General features: G+C 48.0%; 1 protein-coding gene across 1 annotated transcript in view; it reads right to left on the bottom strand.

Moving 5' to 3' along the window:
- TRIOBP (TRIO and F-actin binding protein) overlaps positions 1-23,195 on the bottom strand; it is an 85,017-nt gene that overhangs the window by 55,577 nt on the left and 6,245 nt on the right. The window contains exons 3-9 of the mRNA XM_084809763.1: positions 17,637-17,782; positions 15,804-15,936; positions 14,185-14,359; positions 7,088-7,484; positions 5,243-5,375; positions 2,665-4,071; positions 47-133 (exon numbers count right to left, since the gene is read on the bottom strand). Of these exons, the coding sequence (XP_084665889.1) occupies positions 47-133; positions 2,665-4,071; positions 5,243-5,375; positions 7,088-7,484; positions 14,185-14,359; positions 15,804-15,936; positions 17,637-17,782 (2,478 nt within the window). The remainder of the gene's footprint in view (positions 1-46; positions 134-2,664; positions 4,072-5,242; positions 5,376-7,087; positions 7,485-14,184; positions 14,360-15,803; positions 15,937-17,636; positions 17,783-23,195) is intronic.

The following is a 23,195-nucleotide window of genomic DNA, read 5'->3' as shown; positions in this document are numbered from 1 at the left end:
ACCTCCAACTGATCAGCCAGACAAAGAGTTTATGCTCATGCTGTACCTTGTGTTTCTTACTGGTGTCCAGATAAAGGTCTTGGCTTCTCGAGGGGCAGGCACTTTTCAGGGATTGTCCTCTATCGAGCTGGTGCTACAAAGGAACATGCATTAACAAAGCCATATTCAAGTTTTTTTCCCCAAGAATTTCTGCTCAAAAACCAAAACCAATTTCCTTACTCACATGTTTATGGAGAAATGGTTCAGAATGCAAAAGTCATCTCTGCTCAGAAAGCAAAGGAAATCTTTGGCACATCTTCTACTGCAGCCTTCTCCAACACAGCACCCTCCCAATGTGTTGAACTACACCTCCCATAATCTTCAGCCAGCAGGGCCATGCTGCTAGGGACGATGGGAGTTTTAGACCAACACATCAGGAGGGAGTCAGGTTGGTGGGTTTTTCTGGTAAAAGGATGGAGCTTTCCAAGCATACATCAATGCATGCTGGTAACGTAGCAATTCTAAGCAGTTTTAGTAACTGCATGTACAATGCCACCAAGGGGCAGTTATTCCATATTAATCACCCTGAAATCTTCTGCATTCAACACAATTCCTGATCACCTACTATAGTTCCCTCCTACTGTCCTTCCAATATTTCCAGTGTGTTCTACCACTCCTGCCTCATCCACTGCTCCTTGTCTATATTAACTAGGGATGTGTAAAAAATCCATCGGGTTTGCATTTTAATACGAACTTCCAAAATTCACACTTCCTGAACTAATGCACAAACCAGGGTGGAGTGATACGTCAGTATAGATGTGCTTTCCCAAATTTTGCAATGCAGTTCGTGATTCAAAAAAATGCGCAAAATTTTTTGGGGGGAAATGATGGGGAAGTCTGGTTTAACGCAAACTAGGATTGCAGTGCCAAAGCTGTCATGTGAGGGGAGAGTGAGGGAGGAGTACATCTCACTCCCAGGCTTTATAAATCAAGCACCTGGTACCTTGCAGTGGTTTTGGAGTACAAATCCCATGAGCCCCAGCCAGCACGGCCAATGGTTAGGGATGATAGGAGTTGTAGCCCAAAACATCTGGGGCCACCAGGTTGCCAGAATGAACATCTAAAATGCCAGTGGGTAAACATTTATTATATAATATAAAGTGGAGGTGGGGAACCTCTTTCAGCCTGAGGGAGGGCAAAGTCAATTTTGGAAAAACTCTTGGGGACCGCATCCAGCGGTGGGCAGGGCTGAAGGCAAGGGGGTGGAGCCAAAGACAAAAGGGGCCAAAATAGAAAACACACCAGCATATTGTAGCTTAGACGTTTTACTGCCAGTAAATCAGCTGTAGGAGAGGCAATTCAACCCTTCAGAATGAGGGAAAACTGCACAAAAGCCAGGAAACCACCAAACAATTGGTGGCTGGGGGAAAGGGGGGTGGGGCTATTTGGGGAACCCCAGAGGGCCGGATTGGGACCTGACATAAAGATGCATTCTGTTTGAGCTACTCTACATTTATGACTGCTGCTGGAAGTGCCTCTTCTTCCCACAAATCCACACCTCAAGAGGCACATCCCCAAACATTGCTTTTGTTTATATTGTTGGCTGCCCTAGGGTGAAAAGGTGGCTTAAAAGCTGACTAAAACAATTTCTTTCTCCTTCTTTCATTTCTGTACTGCCCAATAGTCGAAGCTCTCTGGGCAGTCCACAAAAATTAAAACCGCAAAGCGCAGCATAAAACAATATAAAATATGAAAGCTTAAAACCACAGTATAACAGTACAGCCAGAATAAAACCTAGCAGCAATACAGAGATTAAAATACAGATTTAAAAGCTAAAAGACTAGGAAGCTAGAATGACAAATAAAAGGAAGCTAAAACAAACAAAACAAATATTCCATTCCATGTGCAACTTCGCTTGCTTTGTGCTGGAATGTTGGCCTCTTTTTTGAGGTAAACTTCATGACCCTACTTTTGAATATTATGTGCAACAATGTCCTATTTTCAGACTTTCTGTTTAGTCATCTGCATGTCTTGGGCAATGTGTGTGCCAAATTTCAGCTTTCTGGGTGGCCTGGACACACCGTAACCCTGTCAGGATGGACACATTTCAAGTCCGTTTTTCTGAGAAAGAGCTGTGGCTCAGGGGAAAAGCATATGCAGAAGGTCCCAGGTTCAAAACCTGCCATCTCCAGGTAGGGCTGGAAAAACTCCATCCTGAAACTCTGGAGAGCCCATGCCAGTCAATGTCGACAAGATTCGGCTAGATGGACCAATGGTCAGACTCAGTATAAGGCAGCTTACTTTCTTTTTTTATATACTAGTTCTAGATAGTCCCATTGTACTGATAGTCACTGTATTTTGGACTACACGTGTGCCAAATTTCAGGTAGTAATTCTGATACCTTCCTGAGTGAATGAGACCCAAGCAACTTCTATATATTTTATACACACACAGCACACATTTTGACTAAGTGACATGACTGCCTTGATGTAAAAATGAATGATATCCACAGTTACTCAAAGCAGCCAAAAATCATTCTCCTGCTGGCATGTAGGCCCCTAGCTATAATTTTGAGGGCCACAGGCAGCAGGGAACCCCAAGAAAATCTTCTCTGTAGAGAAACTGGAAGAAAAAGGTGGGAGGGTATGACAGCAATTTGTGGGGATGTCCCCATCACTTCTTTACCTGGTAGAAGAGCTTCTCCTCATCGTTCCAGTCGTTTTCTAATTGCTTCTCTGGCCTCACGGGGCTTGGACACCGTCCCTGATTCTTCCATGCATCCTCTACCCATCCTGTTGGACTCCCTTGGTTTTCCCAGTTGCTGTCCAGTTGCTGCTGTCTTGCCTGTGCAGGCTGTGCAGATTCTCCTTGGCTTATCCACTCACTTTGCAAGAGCTGCGTTGGGGTCAAATGGCACAAGGGCCCTTCATGGCTCTGCTGGCTATTCTCCGACCTCCCGGAACGAGGGGAGTCTCCCTGGCTGGTCCTCTTCTGCTCAGCAACTGGCAGGCTTGCGTGGCAGAAGGACTGGCCACAACCCTTCCAGTCATGCTCCTTCCTAGGACTGAAAGGGTTCGATTGCTCCCCTTGGCCTGGCCGATGGCTCTCAGTACTGGTCCTTCTATTCGTGGAGGGGGCTTCCCTTTGGATTTTCCGGCTGTATTCCGGGTGCTGCTCAGAAAGAGCAGAGCATCTTGTCTGCTTGGGACATGCATGGCTCGCTTCCATTGGCCTCCCAGGACCAGGAGAACATCTGACCTCCCCAGAGCTGTTCCGGCTCCTCTCCCTGCATCTCCCTGGGCTGAGGGAGCACCCGATCTCTCTTTGGCTCCCGATGGTACATCTTCCAGGACTGAACACCCCACCAGCCTCGCCATGGCTTTTCAAACCAATCCCCATGTCTCTTCCTGGACTGAGAGCACGCCTACTCTCCCCTTGGGCTCCCCAACCACCCTCCCTGCATCGTGGGGGACTCAATGCCTGCCCACTTTTCCCCCTGGCTGCCGGTCCCCTCCCTGGGCTGAGAGCATGCTCAGCTTCTCGGCAGTCCCTTGTGTCCTTGCCCAGCTGATCGGCCACACCAACGGGGAGCAAAGGTTTGCCTCGTGCCTTCCGGTCACTCTCTTTGTACCTCTCCAGTGGCTTCTGGTGGCTTACTTGACTCTTGTCCAAACTCTTTGCAGGACTGGCGGTGTGCAAGGCTTCCAGGCAGCTTTTCCATTTGGTCTCGGCACTTTTCCCAGAGCTGTTGTCGTGTAAGATGTCCAACTGGCTCTTTCTACCACTATCAGGTTGCTTGCTATGACTCATGGCACGAAGGGGAGCCTTCTCTCCACCAGCTCTCAGAGAGTGCACGGGCTCCTCCCGTTTCCTCCTGTCTCTCTCTACTCGCTGAGGCGGTGAAGCCACTGAGTGCGGAGAGACCCCTCTGCTCTGGCTCCCCCTCTCCAGGCACTGGGAGGGTCTCCCTGGGCGCAAAGACTCGCCTTGGCTCCTGCTACTTCTCTCAGGTCGCTGATCTGGTCTCCCCAAGCGCAGGGATCCTTTGCTTCTGCTGGGCTGTTCTGGCTCCCAGGGGAGTCTCTTGTTTACCTGAAGAGGGGGGAGGGAAGAGAGAGGGGTGCCTTGTTTGGCTATCCATCGCAGAAGGCTCCCTCCCTATCCCTCATGGGTCATGCCTTAAATTTAGACTGTAAGCCTAAGGGTAGAGAGTGTCATGCTACTTATCTTTGTAAGCCACTCTGGGGGCCTTTTTGGCTTAAGGGCAGGGTACACATGCTATAAATAAAATAAAATAAAAAGTGGCTCAGACAGCATCTACAGCTCCCATTACCCCTCAACATTGGCTCTGCTGACAAGGGCTGATGGGAAGTGTAGGCCAAAACATCTGGAGGGCTACAGGTTGCTCACCCCAGCCTAGAATTTGTGGTAGTTCTCGACTCTGGGGTCCATTTCATCCAAAGACACTCTACTACTGCAGGGTCAAACAACAAACCCCCTCTGCCTTAGGGAGCATTTTTTCATTTCAAGACTGGGAAATACCATGTCTGTTGCAGAAATAGTAGCATCAGAGCCGCAATTCAGCAGGCCTAGTTCAGATTCTTCTCTGGGTGGTGTCACAGGCATAAGTGGAGAGCAGACTTCTCTTCCCCCCACCCCTCTCGAAGGCCATATATTTATTTAGGATGCTACTTTGGGGTCTTTCCAACCTCTTGAGAGTCATGAAGATATTGCTGCATACAGCCAGAGGAACAAGCAGCAATGAAAAGAACTCACTAAAGAGCCAATGCAAACATTCACTGTACAGACAGTAAACTTCAGAGGGATGGGTGGGCTGGTGGGAACGGCTTGCTGGAAAGTGCTGTCCTGCCAAATTCTCCGCACTCTGCAAGTTAGGCACATCTACTCTTTCCCTTGGCTAGAATTCCTCTCCCTCAGATCATGGCGAGTTTCATGGAGCCAGGGAGAGTTCAATGAAATAGTGTTTTCAAACTCCTAACTCCCCTCTCCTGTGTGTGCCTTCTGAAGTGGTACAGTCCTTTTCTTGACTGTACCATCTGGGCATATCTAAATGTCCCTTACCATAGCTGAGCAAAAGTTAGAAAGCAGGAGCGTTGCTCTTCAGTGTGGACAGTGGTGAACACAGACAAATTGGGGGGAAAAGACGCATCAAGAGAGAACAGTTTGGGCAGGGGCCCATTTTCCCCGCACTATCCAACTGCCATACGGGACTGAAAACCCACTCTATGGACTAGCCACTCACTTCCCTGTGCAGCGTGGGGCTCGACTGCCTCCTAACTAGCCGCCCTTCCTTGGCCAGCTTCAAGGTCTTACTGTCCAGCCGCTCAAGGAGCCCCTCCTCCAGGGCTTGGAACGCCTCCAGAGTCTCCGACTTCCTAACAACCAAAAGCAAACAGAGAGTTATTAGGTATAACTAGAGTTGAACTTCAAAGGGTCTCCAAACGCACTGCAGCAGGGGTGGGGAACAGGTGGCCCTCCAGATGATCTGGGACTGCAACCCCCATCAGCCCTAATCATGGCAGCTGATAGAAAAGTATTATGGGATTTGCAGTCCAACAACATTTGGAGGGCCACACATTCTCCATCTCAGAACTACAGGGAACTTGCTGGCCCTTGTGCTCCAGCTATCAGAATTTTAACAAGCTGTGCGCATAATCTACAACCAGTGATGGGAAAAGTACCCCGAGTCGATTCGTTATTTCCTGAGAAAGTAACAAATTCATCCATGTGAGCTCAGACGAGAGTTCTCCTTTAATACAAGATCTCGTTCCGTGTATGTGAGTTTTTGCACATGTGCAGTATCAAAGTGCATCTTGGGAGCTGTAGTTTAGAATCACGTAGCGTGGCATCACGTTATGTGTTGCCATGTTATGTGCCCCCTTCCTGTATGGTGGTTTTTGTATGGCGTGCCTGTACGACATGATGTTTCTTTCCAGATCGCCAGTATATTTCATTTCATTTCTTATATTTCTATACTGCCCCATAGCTGAAGCTCACTGGGCAGTTCACAAAAATTTTAAAAAACCATTAAAATACATTACGTAAACTATGAAACCATTCATGTAATGACACAGAACAAATAGCACACACAACAACATATATCCAAAACAACAACATATATCCAAAACAATTTAAAACAATCAGCCAGAGGCAATCAAAGAGACTCCTTATATGCTGCCAAATGCCTGAGAGAAGAGGGCAGTTTTAACAGTGCCAGTGTGGTGTAGTGGCAACAGTGTTGGACTGGAAGCCGGGAGATCCGGGTTCTAGTCCCCACTCAGCCATGGAAGCTCACTGGGTGACTTTGGGCCAGTCACACACTCTCAGCCCAACCTACCTCACAGGGTTGTTGTTGTGAGGATAAAATGGAGAGGAGGAGGATAATGTAAGCCGCCTTGGGTTCCTTGCAAGAGGAAAAAAGGCGGGATATAAATGCAATAAATAAATAAATAAATAAACTTGGCGCCAAAAAGATGACAATGTTGGTGCCAGGTGGGCCTTGTTAGGGAGATTATTCCATAAATGGGGGGCCACCATCGAGAAGATCCTCTCCCTATATATGGAGGAGAGAAGACGGAGCCACAGAGTCCTCTGCTTCCTCCTCGTGGAGCCAGAGCTGCGGTGGTTACAAAGACGAGGGAAGCAGCAGTGGGCACACCAGATCATTCAAGCAGTAAATTAACCAATTCAGCACATGGAAAGAAATGGTGCTATTTAGATGCAGACTGCCCTGCTCCAAAGCTTGCAATTAATTCCAAACTTAACAGCGAATTCGTAAGACATCAATCCAGGCTCACTACAAAGGTGAGCGTTGCAAACAGGTGGCGTGGCCAGAGGAAGGGGGCATGGCCATCTGGGGAACCTTGGAGGGCTGGATTGTGACACTAGGAGGGCCGGATTTGGCTCATGGGCCTGAGGTTCCCCACCCCTGCTCTAGAGAGAACAGTAGGCATGCTCTCCATATATCCTATACTGAGAATCTATGCTGTAACATACTTAGCTCGAAGATTAATCCGGCCCTGACATTTCTTGTGCCTGACGTTCATGCCACAAAGCTTGCATCTCCCAACGCCATGCTATCTCTCACCTGCGCTCTTGTCCAAAGATCCGCTCCACCTCTGCCCGGCCAGGGCTACGGGTGCGGGAGCTGCTGCGCTCTTTTTCAAATGCCTGCCGGTGGTTGAGCCGCTTTGGCTTGGGTAGGTCAGCCAACACCGTGTACTCCTGCCTCATCAGCCCATGCCGGCCCTCGCTGCTGCTGCTCATATGCCAACTCCGGTCTGCATCTGCTGGGCTGATGGAGGAAGTAGGCCGTCCGGCTGTCCCTGCAGCATCGCTGCGGACGGGCAAAGTGCTGCAACCAACCCGGGGACGGGACGAGGCCCAGCTCGGTTCAGATTTCCGACGCTCCAGAGAGAAATAGCTACTCTCTGCTTGATGCTTCCTCCTACTGTCCCCATGATCCTGGCTCAAGGCTCTAGATTCTGGAAAGGGAAGAAATTAAGACTGCAGCAATGCCTCCCACGCTCAAGGGGTCCGCACGTTTAGGGAGGCCACGGAGCCAACAAAGAGTCAAGATGATTTTCCAGTCTCCCCCAGCCTGGTGCCCTCCAGATGTTTTTTACTTTTACTTCCATAAGCCCCAGCCAGCATGGTGAGAGCTGTAGTTCAAAACATGTGGAGGACACCAGGTATGGGAAGGCTGTGGTACTCCAAGTAAGTATTGGCAGGTAGAAACTAGGGATGTATGGACTGTGTAAAATCCATTACGTCTGTATTTCACGGGTTGTCAAGCACTTTTCATTTTGCTGTCCACCCATCATCGGAATTGGATTTTTTTGTTTCTGAATTTGCACAAATTTGCATTCGTCAAATATGCCAATGCAAATTTGACATGCAAAAATGCACAAATCCCCACAAAATGCACATTTTCACATTGTAGTGTATGGGGGAAAGGCGCATTTTTTATCAGTGTGTGTGTGTGTGTGTGTGTTTTCTATGATGAAATTTGCACAAAATTTCTGAACGTTAGAAAAATCATCTGCAAGTCTGTGGAATCTGCCCAACAGGGGAAAAGCCAGTCAGCTACAGAATCCTCAAGTTAGATTCTTGAAAATCCAAACTCATTTGGTTTCCACTGAGGATTTCTCCAATATCTCTAATAGAAACCCAGAATCACTTCTCCAAGCAGAAGCATTTTTAGCCAGACTGGGCAGCACAGAACCAGAGAACAATTACAAACTATGCTATCCTGTTAGTCAGAGCTGCCCTTTACTTTGGTGTGGCTTTATTACTACCAGAAGATGCTCACTGATGCACAAATCTATGCAGAAGCTCCCTTTGTCCAGCGTCAGCTTAAAAACACACCTACAGTGAGAAAGGAGAACCTGTGGCCCTCCAGGTTTTGTTGGACTACATACCACAGCATCCTCATTACTGGCCATGCTGGCCGGGGCTGATGGGACTTGGGAGTCCAACAGCATCCAGTGAGCCCCAGGTCCCTCACTCTACGGGAAACAACTATGAGCAGCCTGTGTGTGGGAGCAAGGGGAAAAAGCCTTACAAACTATAATTTTGGGGTGGCTGGAAATTGCTGCAGAGAAGCTGGCTTGGGCGATTTGCAGGGTGCTTCTGCTGCGGTGAACTGCCTCCTTACAGCTTCTGCACCACTATGTTAATCCTTTAGACAAAACGTACCTCTTCAATCCAGATTTGTGGCTACAATGAAAAGCAGAGAACCTTCGCATAAGAACATCTGTAAGCTAAGCCAAGGTTGTGTGCATTCTATTCCTCCATGAGGTCATGGTACCACAGGCAGAATCTAGTTTCTGGCTCTAAAATGCTGTTATTTCTAGAATCACAGGTTTATTTATTTATATATATATTTACAGAGATGGTGTTTCTAGCCCTCATGGTTACAGACATGAATTTGGAAACATGGGCAGGAAATAGAGAAGACTTAAGGCATGATCCTACATATACTTAGACAAAAATGTCCTACCAGAGCAAGCTGCTCCAGCTCGTCCAGGGACTACAGAAGCAGGCAAGCTCCCAGAGAGCGAGCGAACAGGGGGAGCAAACAGGAGTTGGCCAGGGGAGTTGCAGTGGTTGAAGAGACAACGGAGACAAAGGAGACAGAGGCTAAGAGGTAAGTGGGCTGCAGGAAGCCCAGGGGGCTGCCCTTTATCCTTCTGATTGGCTGTGAGCTCACCAGGTGCTTCTGAGAGCTCCAAGTGAATTGGAGGGGTGTGGCCTGAGTACTCCCAGCAGCTGACTGGGTGGGAAGCTTCAGTCTGTTTCCCGCCTCCCAGCTGAGCAGAGCAGAGCAAGTTGCTCCAGCTGGTCCAGGAACTACAGAAGCAGGCAAGCTCCTAGAGAGCGAGCGAACAGGGGGAGCAAACAGGAGTTGGCCAGGGGAGTTCGGCAGGGGAGGTCAAGGGGGAGGCCCCTAACATTTTTTTTAAATTATTTTTATTTTTTTATTTTAACTAACTTTTTTCCATTTATTTGTCTTGTAGCACACACTTCCACACCAGTGGGACTCTGCTTTTAACCTCTACTGAATAGAGGAGCAGGCACAGGCTAGTCTAGAACAATCACAAAGCTAGACACAAAAAGGGAAAAGAGGCTATGGAAGGACAAGACTCTCCAGTGGTGGTGACCTGCAAGGTGTGTGCAATGTTTGTTTTCTTGCCTGAGAACAACATGGCCTACACCTGCAACAAGTGCAAGTTGATCACGCTGCTGGAGGAAAAAGTAAGTGGACTGGAGCAGCGACTGTCAACCCTCCGGGGAATAAGAGAACACGAAGAGTTCTTGGACAGAATGGGGGAACTACAGCAGCAAAGGGCAGACCAGAAGCTTGAAGAGCAACAGCAAGATGAGGCAGTGGGAAATGCTGAGGTGAAGAAAAATGGAATAGAGGATACTCCTTGGAAAAGGGTGACAGTTAGGAGAAGAAGAACTAGACGCCACTCTGCACCAGTGGAAGCAGTGGAGCTGTGGAACCGATTCCAGGTACTTGCGGATGAGACTGGAGGACAGCCTGCAGAGGAAGAATCACAGGGGACCCTGCATGAGAGTGAGCAAGAGGCTGAAGGTCAGTCAAACAGAGGCGATGAAACCCAGGCCTACAAGAAGAAGAAGAGAAGAGTGGTAGTAGTGGGAGACTCCTTGCTGCGTGGGATCGAGACCCAAGTATGTCGCGAAGACCCATGGTCTTGCCAGGTATGTTGTCTCCCGGGAGGACAGATTAGAGACGTGACTGAAAGGTTGCCTGCACTCATAAAGCCCACTGACAGGTATCCCTTTCTTCTCATCCATGTGGGAACAAATGATACCGCCAAGCGGAGCTACGAAGAGGTCACGTCAGTCTTTGAAGCTTTGGGAAGGAAACTCAAGAACTTTGGGGCCCAGATAGTTTTCTCATCCATCCTTCCAGTAGTTAGAAGAGGGATAGAAAGGGAAAGAAAAATACTCCGGGTGAATGACTGGCTACGAAGGTGGTGCCGACGAGAGAGATTTGGATTCTGGGACCACGGGCTATACTTCCTGGAAGATGGGCTGTTGGCTAGGGATGGGTTGCACCTCACGAAGGATGGGAAGAATGTGTTTGGCCACAGCATGAAGAACTTCATCAGGAGGGCTTTAAACTGAATCCTATGGGGAAGGGAGATGTAATGTTGGGGGTAACAATGGACATAGGCGCATGCACTGCAATGGAGAGAACAGCTCTGATAGCGCCCAATAATAGTCTTCAGACACATGTAGGAAGAAAGCCAGACTATGAAGCACATGGTCTTCGATGTCTATATACTAATGCCCAGAGTATGGGAAACAAACAGAACGAACTTGAACTCTTAATACAAGAGGGAAATTATGACCTGAAAGGTATAACTGAGACTTGGTGGGATGACTCTCATGACTGGAATACAGCAATTGAAGGATATAACTTGTTCAAAAAGAACAGGAGGAACAGAAAGGGAGGTGGGGTTGCACTGTATGTGAAAAATACATGTCTCTGCACAGAAATACAGGAGGAGGAGCTTGGTAGCCCCATCGAGAGCATCTGGGTTGAAATAAATGGAGCAAAGAATAAAAGGAACCTGGTGGTCGGAGTCTACTACCGGCCACCCAATCAAGGAGAAGACAAGGATGAAACTTTTGAAAAGCAAATAGCCAATGTTTTAAGGAAGCATGATGTAGTAGTAATGGGGGACTTCAATTTCCACGATATTTGTTGGGAGACAAATTCTGCAAAACATGGCCCCTCCAGGAAATTCCTGACTTGTGTGGCAGATAACTTCCTCCTACAGAAAGTAGAGGAAGGAACTAGAGGATCGGCTATCCTTGACTTGATCCTAACCAACAGAGATGACTTAGTGGATAAAGTAGCAGTTACAGGAACTCTGGGGGAAAGCGACCATGTTGTACTTGAGTTCTTGGTTCTAAGGGAAGCAAAAGCCGAGTGTAGTCAAACGCGTACCTTGGATTTTAGGAAAGCTGATTTTCATAAACTCAGAACAATGATCAGTAAGGTCCCATGGCAAGCGATGCTAGCGAGAAAAGGAGTCCAAGATGGGTGGGAGCTTTTAAAAAAGGAAATTCTCAAGGCACAATCACAAGCAATTCCAACAAGAAGAAAAGGTGGAAGACAACAGAAGAAGCCAATGTGGCTTCACAAAAAGCTTAGGGATGACCTGAAAACAAAAAAGGACACATACAGGAAGTGGAAAGAAGGCCAAGTAACAAAGGAAGAGTACAGGCAGGTAGCACAGAATTGCAGGGATGGCGTCAGGAAGGCTAAAGCGGAGAACGAGGTGAGGTTCGCAAGGGATGTTAAAAACAACAAAAAGGCTTTCTTCAGCTACGTGCATAGTAAAAGGCAGAGGAAAGAAATGGTGGTTCAGCTATTAAATAAGGATGGCAAAATGATAACAGATGACAAAGAAAAGGCAGAGGTGCTCAATTCCTACTTTGGCTCAGTCTTCTCCCAAAAGAGGGTCTATGACCCCCCTGGCAAAGGCGAAGTACAGGCTGAAGGGGCAGGATTGCAGCTTGAGATCGACAGGCATATGGTCAAGGAACACCTCATTACTTTGAATGAGTTCAAATCTCCAGGGCCAGATGAACTGCATCCTAGAGTCATAAAGGAACTGGCAGAAGAACTCTCAGAACCACTGTCTATTCTCTTTGAGAAATCATGGAGGATGGGGGAAGTGCCAGATGACTGGAGGAGGGCTAACGTTGTCCCTATCTTCAAAAATGGTAAAAAAGAGGAACCTGGGAACTACAGACCAGTCAGTCTGACATCAATCCCTGGGAAAATTCTGGAGCAGATCATAAAGCAATCCATCTGGATGCACCTTGACAACAATGCCGTGATTACGCAAAGCCAACATGGATTTGTCAAAAACAAGTCCTGCCAGACGAATCTGATCTCATTTTTTGATCAAGTAACCTCCCTTGTAGACCGTGGGAATGCTGTAGACATCATATACCTCGACTTCAGCAAAGCTTTCGACAAAGTGCCCCATGACCTCCTGATGAGCAAACTAGCTCGAAGTGGGCTAGATGAAACAACGATCCGGTGGATCCACAGTTGGCTACAGAATCGGACTCAAAGAGTGCTTATCAATGGGACCTTCTCAAGCTGGGGAGAGGTAACGAGTGGGGTACCGCAGGGCTCAGTCCTGGGCCCAGTGCTCTTCAACATTTTTATTAATGACTTGGAGGAGGAGGTGCAGGGAATGCTGATCAAATTTACAGATGACACAAAATTGGGAGGGATAGCTAATACTTTGGAAGACAGAAACAAAATTCAAAGTGATCTGGATAGCCTGGAGCGCTGGGCAGAAAACAACAGAATGACATTTAATAGGGACAAATGCCAAGTTCTGCACCTAGGAAAAAGAAACCAAATGCACAGTTACAAGATGGGGGATACGTGGCTCAACCACACTACAAGCGAGAAGGATTTTGGAATTGTTGTCGATCACAAGCTGAATATGAGCCAACAATGTGATGTGGCTGCAAAAAAGGCAAATGCTATTTTGGGCTGCATTCATAGAAGCATCGCTTCCAAATCCCGGGAAGTACTAGTTCCCCTCTACTCAGCACTGGTTAGGCCTCATCTGGAGTACTGTGTCCAGTTCTGGGCACCACACTTGAAGAAGGATGCAGACAAACTGGAGAGGGTTCAGAGGAGGGCAACAAAGATGATCAGGGGACTGGAAACAAAGCCCTATGAAGAGAGCCTGAAAGAACTGGGCATGTTTAGCCTTGAGAAGAGAAGACTGAGGGGAGATATGATAGCACTCTTTAAGTACTTGAAAAGTTGTCACAGAGAAGAAGGCCAGGATCTCTTCTTGATCATCCCAGAGTGCAGGACACGGAATCATGGGCTCAAGTTACAGGAAGTCAGATTCCGGCTGAACATCAGGAAAAACTTCGTGACTGTTAGAGCAATACGACAATGGAACCAATTACCTGGGGAGGCGGTGGGCTCTCCCACACTGGAGGCCTTCAAGACGAGGCTGGACAGCCATTTGTCAGGGATGCTCTGACTTGGATTCCTGCATTGAGCAGGGGGTTGGACTCGATGGCCTTGTAGGCCCCTTCCAACCCTACTATTCTATGATTCTATGATACCATTCCCAGCATTCCCCAGCCAGCCATGCTGGCTAGGAATGCTGGGAGAGGTAGGACTTTTTCTGCCTAAACATGCATAGGATTGTGCCCTTAGACATCAAAAAGAGTGCTAGGCTGGGCTTTCATTGGTCAGAAGGGTGGACCATTGGTACCCTGTGCCGTTCCACTCACTGTACTTCTGGGTTTCCCTTGCCTGTTCCCTGTCAACTGTGGACATTTAACCCCAACTCTCCATGCTGGTTCCTACCTTTATTTCATTCTCCCTTTTGTCCTCTCCCACCTCAACCCTGGCTAAAAAACTTCAGGTTTTTTGAGAATCTAAATCAAAGCCTGATGGGAGTTGTAGTACAACATCTGGAGGGCCACACATTCCCCGGGCCTGATCTAAATGGCAGGAGCAGAATTAAATGCACGAATGTATGCATACTTATTTAATTTGTGCACTGGATTTGTGTTCCTTGGTGGAGCAGCAGCAATTCTTCCCTAAGGGGTGGAGCGTTCCTTAAAAACACGGTATCTGTGGCGAAAACATACCTGCTTTCAGACAACTCCAGGACTCTGTTCTTCCAGATGACGCTGTCTCAGCCCATCTGGGTCTCTCAGAGTGTAGGTTTTCAGGGCATACCTCGTGCTTCTGGCCTACACAGTACATCATGTCTCCTTTGTCAGATCCCAAAATGTTGTCAAGGAGCCTGGTCATTTCCCAGTCCTAGGGGGGGCAGGGGGGGGAGGAACTTTGCATCAAATCACTGAAAAGCCCTGCAGAGAGGCACATTTATTTATTTCATTTATAGGAATATTTATAGGCTGCCTTTCAGGACATAGCTCTTACAAAGCAGCTCACAACAGATTTTAGAAAACCAAAATTCACACACACACACACCACAGACAGCAGCACAAAATCCAATTCAACAACATAGGTCAGTTAAAAACCAGCAAAGCGTTCCTAAATAAATGAGAATACCCAATCCTTTAAGTAGCTCATCAGTTTTAAAATGTGTGAAAGAGAGTGCACTCATGCTAACTTATGAGAAAGCAACCTGGACAAAGAGATTTTAAAAACCCACTTAAAAAGTGGCAGCATTCAAGCTGTACATACCTCAGTGGGCAGGGAGCTCAAGCAAGCTGAGGGCCACCACTAAAAATGCTTAACCCCCTATGACTGCCAACCAAACAGATCTTCCCAGCAGGCCTATGAGTGGGGCCCCTAAAGCAGACCTTAATGGGAAGACAGGTACGTATGGGTGTAGGCAGCCCTTCAAGTAAGCTGGATCCAAACTATTTATGGTTTTATAGGCCAAAAACAGCACTTTGAATTGGGCCTGGAAATGCAGCACAGCTGATACAGAATTGGTATCATATTTTCCTGTCACCCAGCCCATGCCAACAGCCAGGCAGCTGTATTCTGTACTAGCTGAAGTTTCCAGACCATCTTCAAGGGCAGCCCCCGGCAGAGTGCACTACAGTAGTGTGGCTAAAGCATGCATAACACAGGCAAAGTCTGATCTCTCTAGATGGGGCCGTAGCTGGCATACAAGCCTAAGCTGGTAAAAGGCACTCCTAGCCACAGACACCACTTGCCCTTCTACAAATAGTCTAGGAGAACCCCAGGTTACGAACTGGGGTGTCACATAAACCATATAAGGCAGAAATGCTAGATCCCCAGTAGAAGAGCCAGTTCCTTTAAGATGATGCACAAGTTCCACTTCACTTTATTTGGCAAACTAAAAGGCAAGGGTGCTTTCACGGCACCTACAGAAATTCAAAGTGAAGAATTCTTTCCTTTAAAATAGGGCTGGGCAACTTCAGGAGGTCTGGTGTCCATTTTCCCCCACCCCCAGGACCCCCACCCCACCCCCCAAAATTGAGAAAGGAGTGAAATCACTGGTTTGCCACCAAACCCAGCAGTAAACTTTTCTATAATGCTACGGAGAGCTACTATGGTTAAATTTAGCTTGTTTACAAGCTAACTTTAACTCTTTTGGTGCTCCACACCCGCTATGGATGCCATTCGTTTTGGTAAAAAAATTATTACATTTTGGGGTGGGGGGGGACTGCAGTGAGCAGCAGAGGTTACACATTGCCCACCCCTGCTTTAAAAAGTGGGGGATCAGTAGGCTGCTAAGAGAAGAGCACACACACTTCCATCTTACCCTGCTGAGCGTGGCACTGGCGTCCGTCTCAACACCAGGGATGGCAGTGGTGGCGCTAGGACAGGTAGCGGCTTCTTCAGATTCTTCGTCAGCTGTGCAGCTGAGCTGGGTGTACTCCAAGCTTTCCTGCCAGCTATGGGGCAGGCAAAACACGAACAATTGACAATCACCCAACCTCTCAGGTGTGAGCGCTGAGCTAAGTGCTGTGCTCCTAGCAGAAAGTAGCTTAGAAGGTTCAACCCTGCCTTGGAGTCAGTGGCGACATTAGTTAAATCAGGGGTGCAGAACCTCTTTCAGCCTATGGGCCGAATTCCATTCCAGAGAAGTTCTTGGGGGCCACGTTCTAGTGGTGGGTGGGGCCTAAGGCAAAGGGGGCAGGGCCAAATGCCAAAACATGTCAGGAAGTCTTTGTTTTGAATCTTACTTCTGCCATGAACTCATTAGGTGGCCTTACGCAAACCAACTACTTCTGAACCTCGGTCCCCACATCTGCCAGATGGGTATAATAATATGGACTTAACATTCAGTGTAGCTGTAATGATTTTATTTATTTATTACATTTATATCCCACCTTTCTTCCATCATAGAATTCAGGGTGGCTACATGTGGTTCCCAGGGGTCTCCCCTCCAAGTGCTGACCAGACCCAAACTTGCTTAGCTTCAGCGAGGCGGCTGCCACACATGCCTTCAGACTATGCCCTGGGACCTATGATGAATTCTAGAGTGCTTTGAACCCTTGAAAACACCACCGTTGGCTATGCTGGCTAGGGCTGATGGGAGTTGTAGGCCAAAACACGTGGAGGGCCACAAGCTGAACGCCCCTGCACTAAATGATCAGTGGTTGTGGGAAAGGCGGCAGAGCCAGGGAAAGGGGGTGGGACCATCTGGGGAACCCAGGAGGGCCAGATTGGAATACCAAGCACGCTAGATTTGGCCTCTGGGCATAAGAATCGGGGCGGCCCATCCACATAGGCAAACTAGGTGGTCACCTTGGGCGCCAAGTCAAGTGGGGAACCAATTTTGAGGGGAAAAATATAATTAAAAATACAAATAAAATAATAAAGATGTCATTATTTCAATTCCCGTGTGTGTGCAGAGGGAATATGACTGAGGTTGTGGAGGTGAGCAAGGGACCAGCTGGGGTTGATGGTGGGGCTAAGTCAGGCCGCCCACCTGCCTGCCCTTGGGGCCCAGTCCTCCCTCAGACAACGCGGGATAGCCTCCTGCTCTGCTGCTACTCTGTGTTGGAGGCAGGGAGTGAGGGGCTCCCCCGAGAGCAGCCATTTCCTTTGCCCTCAGAGGCCTAAGCCTAGAGGCTGGTGGTGCCTCGTGGGCCATATCGCCCCAAGGATGCAGCTGGGACCCTTCTTCCAGGGACCTCCCTTGGGCGTTGTGGATGGGACTTTTGTTCCCTCGCAGAGTGGACAGCTGTGCTTGTCTTCTTTGTTGTATTTATCAGACCCTCTGTGCTGATACTGTGCTTAGTAAAAAAAAAAAACCATTTGGGGTGTGTTTTATTATAAATGATAATAGTTCTGCTTCCAAAGATGCAGGGTGGGTGGGTTGCCTCTTCATCAAACGAAAATAGGGGCAAAATGTTTCCCAGATTACCAAAAGCCTCAACCTTGATCTGCCCTTTGGGTTTGGAGGTGGGGTGCCGACTGCATGGTTCGCCTAGGGCACCAGCTGCTGGCAGGTAGACTAGGGCCTCCCCTGCTGAGAATCTTTAGCCTGGCGATAAGCCATTGAAGGTCAGGGTATAAATTCTAGAAATAAATAAGTGAAACAAATAGAATATCTTCTCCTCCCCCAACCCCCAAATGCAGTACTTACCTCTCAGTTCTGTCCTCCGAGTCCACGCATACGTAGAGCTCACACTGTGGCACTAAAATGCACAAGGGGTCCCATGGGTCACAGGGCCCAGATTCGTTGGTACCAGCAACACAGTCAGGAGTTTTCACTGTCGGTTCCTCCAATTCCTGTCAAAGGAAATGGGAGCCAACAGATGATGGACCAACAGCACCCTATTGCACCTTCTGCAGTGCTCAGGGGAGAGACAGAGGCTGCTTTGAGCAGCAGAGATTAGAACAAAAAGTTGCCTCATTTTCCCCCAGCCACCTTTCCATTCCATTTGATGAGAGTTCTATGTAAGTTTAAGGATTACATATTCATTTACTAACAGAAATTAAAGTACTAACAGGAAAAGATGGCTTACACATTCTGTATCTCTGGCTTAAGAAAATAACAGAAGATGCCTCTACTATTCAGTTTGATTCTCCTCCTTCTCTGGGGCAAGAGAACTATTTATTTGTCCAATCAGCTCCTTGACTCTTAGGATATCACGTTAAGCTAAGCCCATCTCCAAATGTTTTGTGATTTCCTCTTGTGCATATATTCAAATATAATGTTGCCTTCTTGGTGGTAGTCCCTTGATTGTGGAACTCCCTCCTAGAATTTTTCAGTTAATCTTTCCCATGAGCCTTCTTCCCTCCCCCTCCAAAACAAAAAGGCCTGTTTCATGAAAAATGCAGGGCGGGAGGACAGGGAGGCAAAGATCGCCTCCACTGCTCCTCCCGCCCTGCATTGGATGAACAGAAGCCTCCAAATTCGGGGGCTTCTTATAATTGAGGGTGCAGCCCATAGGATTGCACCCTAAAACTCTCACTGCCAGTAACTAAGCCTTTGGAGAGGCATTTCATCCTTTGGAGAGGCATTTCATCCTTTGGAGAGGCATTTCATCCTTTTAGAGTGGGTGAAAAACTGCACAAAAGCCAGGAAATCACCAAACAGTTGGCGGCTGGGAGAAGGGGATGGAACCAGGGGAAGGTGGCATGGCCATCTGGTGGATACTCGAGAGTGAAATTTGGCCCCTGGGTCAGAGTTTTCAAGGATTCCTAAGACAGTGTCATAGAGTCCAACCCCCTGCTCAATGCAGGAAGCCTGATTCCCAGGCGGTCTCCCATCCAAGTACTACCCAGGGCTGACCCTGCTTAGCTTCCGAGATTCCTACCCCATTCTAAAGCAGTGGTTCTCAGACTATGGCACACTGAGCAACCCTGCACCAAACTTGGGAGCCTTCCCATTTGTCAAGATTAAGCCCGTATTCATTTTAAAGTAACATTCACACACAAGCCCGAGGCATACTTTACGAGGGCCTGAACCAAAAAGCTTGCAAAGCAAAAATATAAATAGCGTTGTTATCCCAACTGATCTCCAGCACTATCAATCAAGAGCCTATGCTGCGGAGGGCAATGCCTTCTGCACTGCATGAACCAGATGGCGGAGAGGGCGGGAAATACCCATCTTGACACTTGTGCTGTCACAATCCCGGTATGCACTAGAAAGAGATTGTGTCTCCCTTGGCAACAGTTTGCACCTGTTTATGGAACCCTAACTGGCTTTACAGCTCCTCCAACATGGTGCGACTCATTAGTTTCTGCTCTCTTACTGTGGCACAGGATCATCTAGAGCAGGGGTGGGCAGAAAGCTGGTCTCCAGATGTTTTTGACTGCAACTCCCAACGCTCCTGACTGTTGGCCAAGCTGGCAGGGGCTTCTGGGAGTTGAAGGCCAAAACACCTGGAGATCCAGCTTCTGCCCACTCCTGGTCCAGATGGCACAAGCTAACCAGAGAGAGGAGGGGTGCTGAACCTCTTTCAGCCCAAGGGCCACATTCCATTTCAGAGAAGCTCTTGGGGGCCACCTGCTAGTGGTAGGTGGGGCAAAAGGGGTGGGGCCAACATACCAAAAATGACAGCATATTTTTGCTTAAAGCTTTTTCTGCCAGGAACTCAGCCTTAGGAGAGGCATTTCAGCCTTTTAGAATGCGGGGGGGGGGGGAACTGTATCAGAGCTGGGAAACCACCAAACGATCAGTAGTCAGGAGTAGGGCCAGGTGAAGGGGGCATGGCCATCTGGTGAACCCTGGAGGGCCAGCCCCCAGGAGGGCCAGATCTGACCCCCAGGCCTAAGGTTCTGCTCACCTAAAGTAGAGAGGCCAAATACAGAAAACCCTTCTCTTTTTTTGCAGGAGGTCAAGCTAGACGGCCACCCTTCATCCAATCCTGCAAGTCTTTGGGTCGGATCACCACCCCTCCCACTCAACTCAACATGCAGCATGGGGGGAAAAGCACTTTTGGAGGCTTGATCAGAGCTGAACCCCAGAATGGGAAGCCCTGCGTATTGCCTGCGCTCCACTGCTGGGGAGAAAAAGACTCTGGAAGCAGAGAGAGAGAGAGTGAGAAAAGAGCAGACACTTCCCCTGCTTAGATTCAGAGTGGAACCTCAACCCCGCCTGTCCCTTTAAGAGCTTCCCTGTTGCCCTGGCAAGCTAGAGAGAATCATCCCCTCCAGCCACCCCCTCCTGCCTTCTCCCCAGCCCAGTTACCTCAGCAGGGTAGTGTCACCCAAGGGAGGGTCCCTAGCAGGCGGGCTGTCAGCACCTCCACTTCCCCTCCATTGTCCTGCTCAAGCTGGGGTGGGGTGGGGAAAAGGCTTGGAGCAGATCGCAGGCGAGCCAGGAGGAAATTCTAGAGGGCCAGGAGTGGGGAGAGAGGGAACCTCATTACTATTTCATAATCTGAGGCTGATCTAGCCCAGCAAACAATGAACAACACGAAACCCTTTGTTAACAGGACACCAGCTGGCACCCCATAGGGAGAGATGGAGTTTACACCTGCCCAGCCAGGGAGTGGGTCAGGAGCCAACAGGTGACTCACTCCAGCCTTTTCAATCCTGCCACATTTGAGAGGCAAACACTTGCTAAAGAAGAGATGTTGATCCAGTGTTGTAATGCCCATGATGTCTGTATCCTAGAGGGCACAGCAGAAGTAAAAGCAGCAATATGAAACAGCGTTCACAGGTTGCCACTATTCATACATTTAGGAGGGATTTGCCCAGTGGAGGTTGGTGGCTCTGGTGTCAGTGGAGCGGTGAATCCGCTCTGGGTTTGAGCCAGAACTAGTTAGAATTCTAAAGGGACTGTCCAAGGTGCTTGGATAGCTCCTTTAGAGTTCTGGCTGAAACCTGGAGTGGATTCACTGCCCCACTGACATTGGAGCCACCAGTCTCCACTGGATTTGCCATCAAAATGTCTCTCTCCCCATCACCAAATCCTAGGAAACAAAGTTCTGCAAGGGGACTAAAGGTACTCCCAAACTGAGAGGTCCTAGCACTAGCAGTCAAAAGGCGCTGTGGAGCTATTCCATCTTTTCCTCCTTAACTGATTTTTTTTTCAGAAAGAAAAAAGACAGAAATGGTGGGAAAACATGAGAGAGTTCGACAGTGGAAGATAACATCTGGATATCTGTAAAATTCTGTGGATGAGGCAGGGTAATCACATGATAAATGCCTCATCTGAAAATACCCTAGAGAACTCATAAAGGTAATTCTTACTATTTTCCCTGTCATAAGAATTCCCAGGGTTTCTCATGGAACCAAGACAGTAAAACAGGCTTGAAACCAGATTTACAATGTTTGCAATGTAGATGCAGCCTCAATCCTGGCCTAAGAGAAGGCAATGTAATTCTGATCACAGTCTATTCAGTCTTATGGTTTCCTGTCAAAATTGTAAAAGGATTCATAGAATCATAGAATAGTAGGGTTGGAAGGGGCCTACAAGGCCATCGAGTCTAACCCCCTGCTCAATGCAGGAATCCAAGTCAGAGCATCCCTGACAGATGGCTGTCTAGCCTCGTCTTGAATGCCTCCAGTGTGGGAGAGCCCACCACCTCCCTGGGTAATTGGTTCTGTTGTCGTATTGCTCTAACAGTCAGGAAGTTTCTCCTGATGTTCAGCTGGAATCTGGCTTCCTGTAACTGGAGCCCATTATTCCGTGTCCTGCACTCTGGGAGGATCGAGAAGAGATGCCGGCCTTCCTCTCTGTGACAACCTTTCAAGTACTTGAAGAGCGCTATCATATCTCCCCTCAGTGTTCTCTTCTCAAGGCTAAACATGCCCAGTTCTTTCAGGCTCTCTTCATAGGGCTTTGTTTCCAGTCCCCTGATCATCTTTGTTGCCTTTCTCTGAACCCTCTCCAGCTTGTCTGCATCCTTCTTCAAGTGTGGTGCCCAGAACTGGACACAGTACTCCAGATGAGGCCTAACCAGTGCTGAGTAGAGGGGAACTAGTGCTTCCTGGGATTTGGAAGCGATGCTTCTATGAATGCAGCCCAAAAGAGCATTTGCTTTTTTTGCAGCCACATCACATTGTTGGCTCATATTCAGCTTGTGATCAACAACAATTCCAAGATCCTTCTCGCTTGTAGTGTGGTTGAGCCACGTATCCCCCATCTTGTAACTGTGTATTTGGTTTCTTTTTCCTAGGTGCAGAACTTGGCATTTATCCCTATTAAATGTCATTCTGTTGTTTTCTGCCCAGCGCTCCAGTCTATCAAGAGCACTTTGAATTTTGTTTCTGTCTTCCAAAGTATTAGTTATCCTGCCCAATTTTGTGTCATCTGCAAATTTGATCAGCATTCCCTGCACCTCCTCCTCAAAGTCATTAATAAAAATGTTGAAGAGCACTGGGCCCAGGACTGAGCCCTGTGGTACCCCACTCGTTACCTCTCCCCAGTTTGAGAAGGTCCCATTGATAAGCACTCTTTGAGTCCGATTCTGTAGCCAACTGTGGATCCACCGGATCGTTGTTTCATCTAGCCCACTTTGAGCTAGTTTGCTCATCAGGATATCATGGGGCACTTCATCGAAAGCTTTGCTGAAGTCGAGGTATATGATGTCTATAGCATACCCACGGTCTACAAGGGAGGTTACCTGATCAAAAAATGAGATCAGTTTCATCTGGCAGGACTTGTTTTTGACAAATCCATGTTGGCTTCAAGTAATCACTGCATTGTTTTCAAGGTGCTTACAGATGGATTGCTTTATCATCTGCTCCAGAATTGAGGGTCTTGAATGTAAAGCAGTGGGACTTGACCTGTCACTATTAGAAATTCCATCGCAGTTACACTTTCCTAGTCGCAAACTCCCCGTACAGCTGCAATCCTATACACCAGGCGCAGGGGACATTTGCCCTTCTAGGTGCTGTTGGACTGAGGCTCCCATTATCTCTTACCAGCATAGCCAATGGTGAAGAATGATGGGAGTTGTAGTACATTGTCATCTGGAAGGCCATGCATTCCCCACCCCTGCTATACCCACTTACTTTGCAGTAAGGTCCATTGAACCTTACTTAAGACTTACTTTTGAGTAGACACGCATAAGATTGTACTCATTTGCATTAGCACTGGAAGAACAAGCATTAGTTCTGAGCCTCTCAGGAAAGGCAATAATGAAACCAGTGCAGGTGATTTGCAGTTATTTCTTCTCTGCGCTTTTGAGCAGCAACAGCTAGAGTATTTAATATTATAACATCCATACTCCTTTGCTCGTTGTAA

The sequence above is a fragment of the Heloderma suspectum genome, chromosome 7 (assembly GCF_057233095.1).
Source record: "Heloderma suspectum isolate Gila_16-S chromosome 7, 16-S_ref, whole genome shotgun sequence".
NCBI lineage: Eukaryota > Metazoa > Chordata > Lepidosauria > Squamata > Helodermatidae > Heloderma > Heloderma suspectum.
The sequence above is the reverse complement of the archived record's forward strand: the minus strand, read 5'-3'. Positions and strand labels throughout refer to the sequence as shown.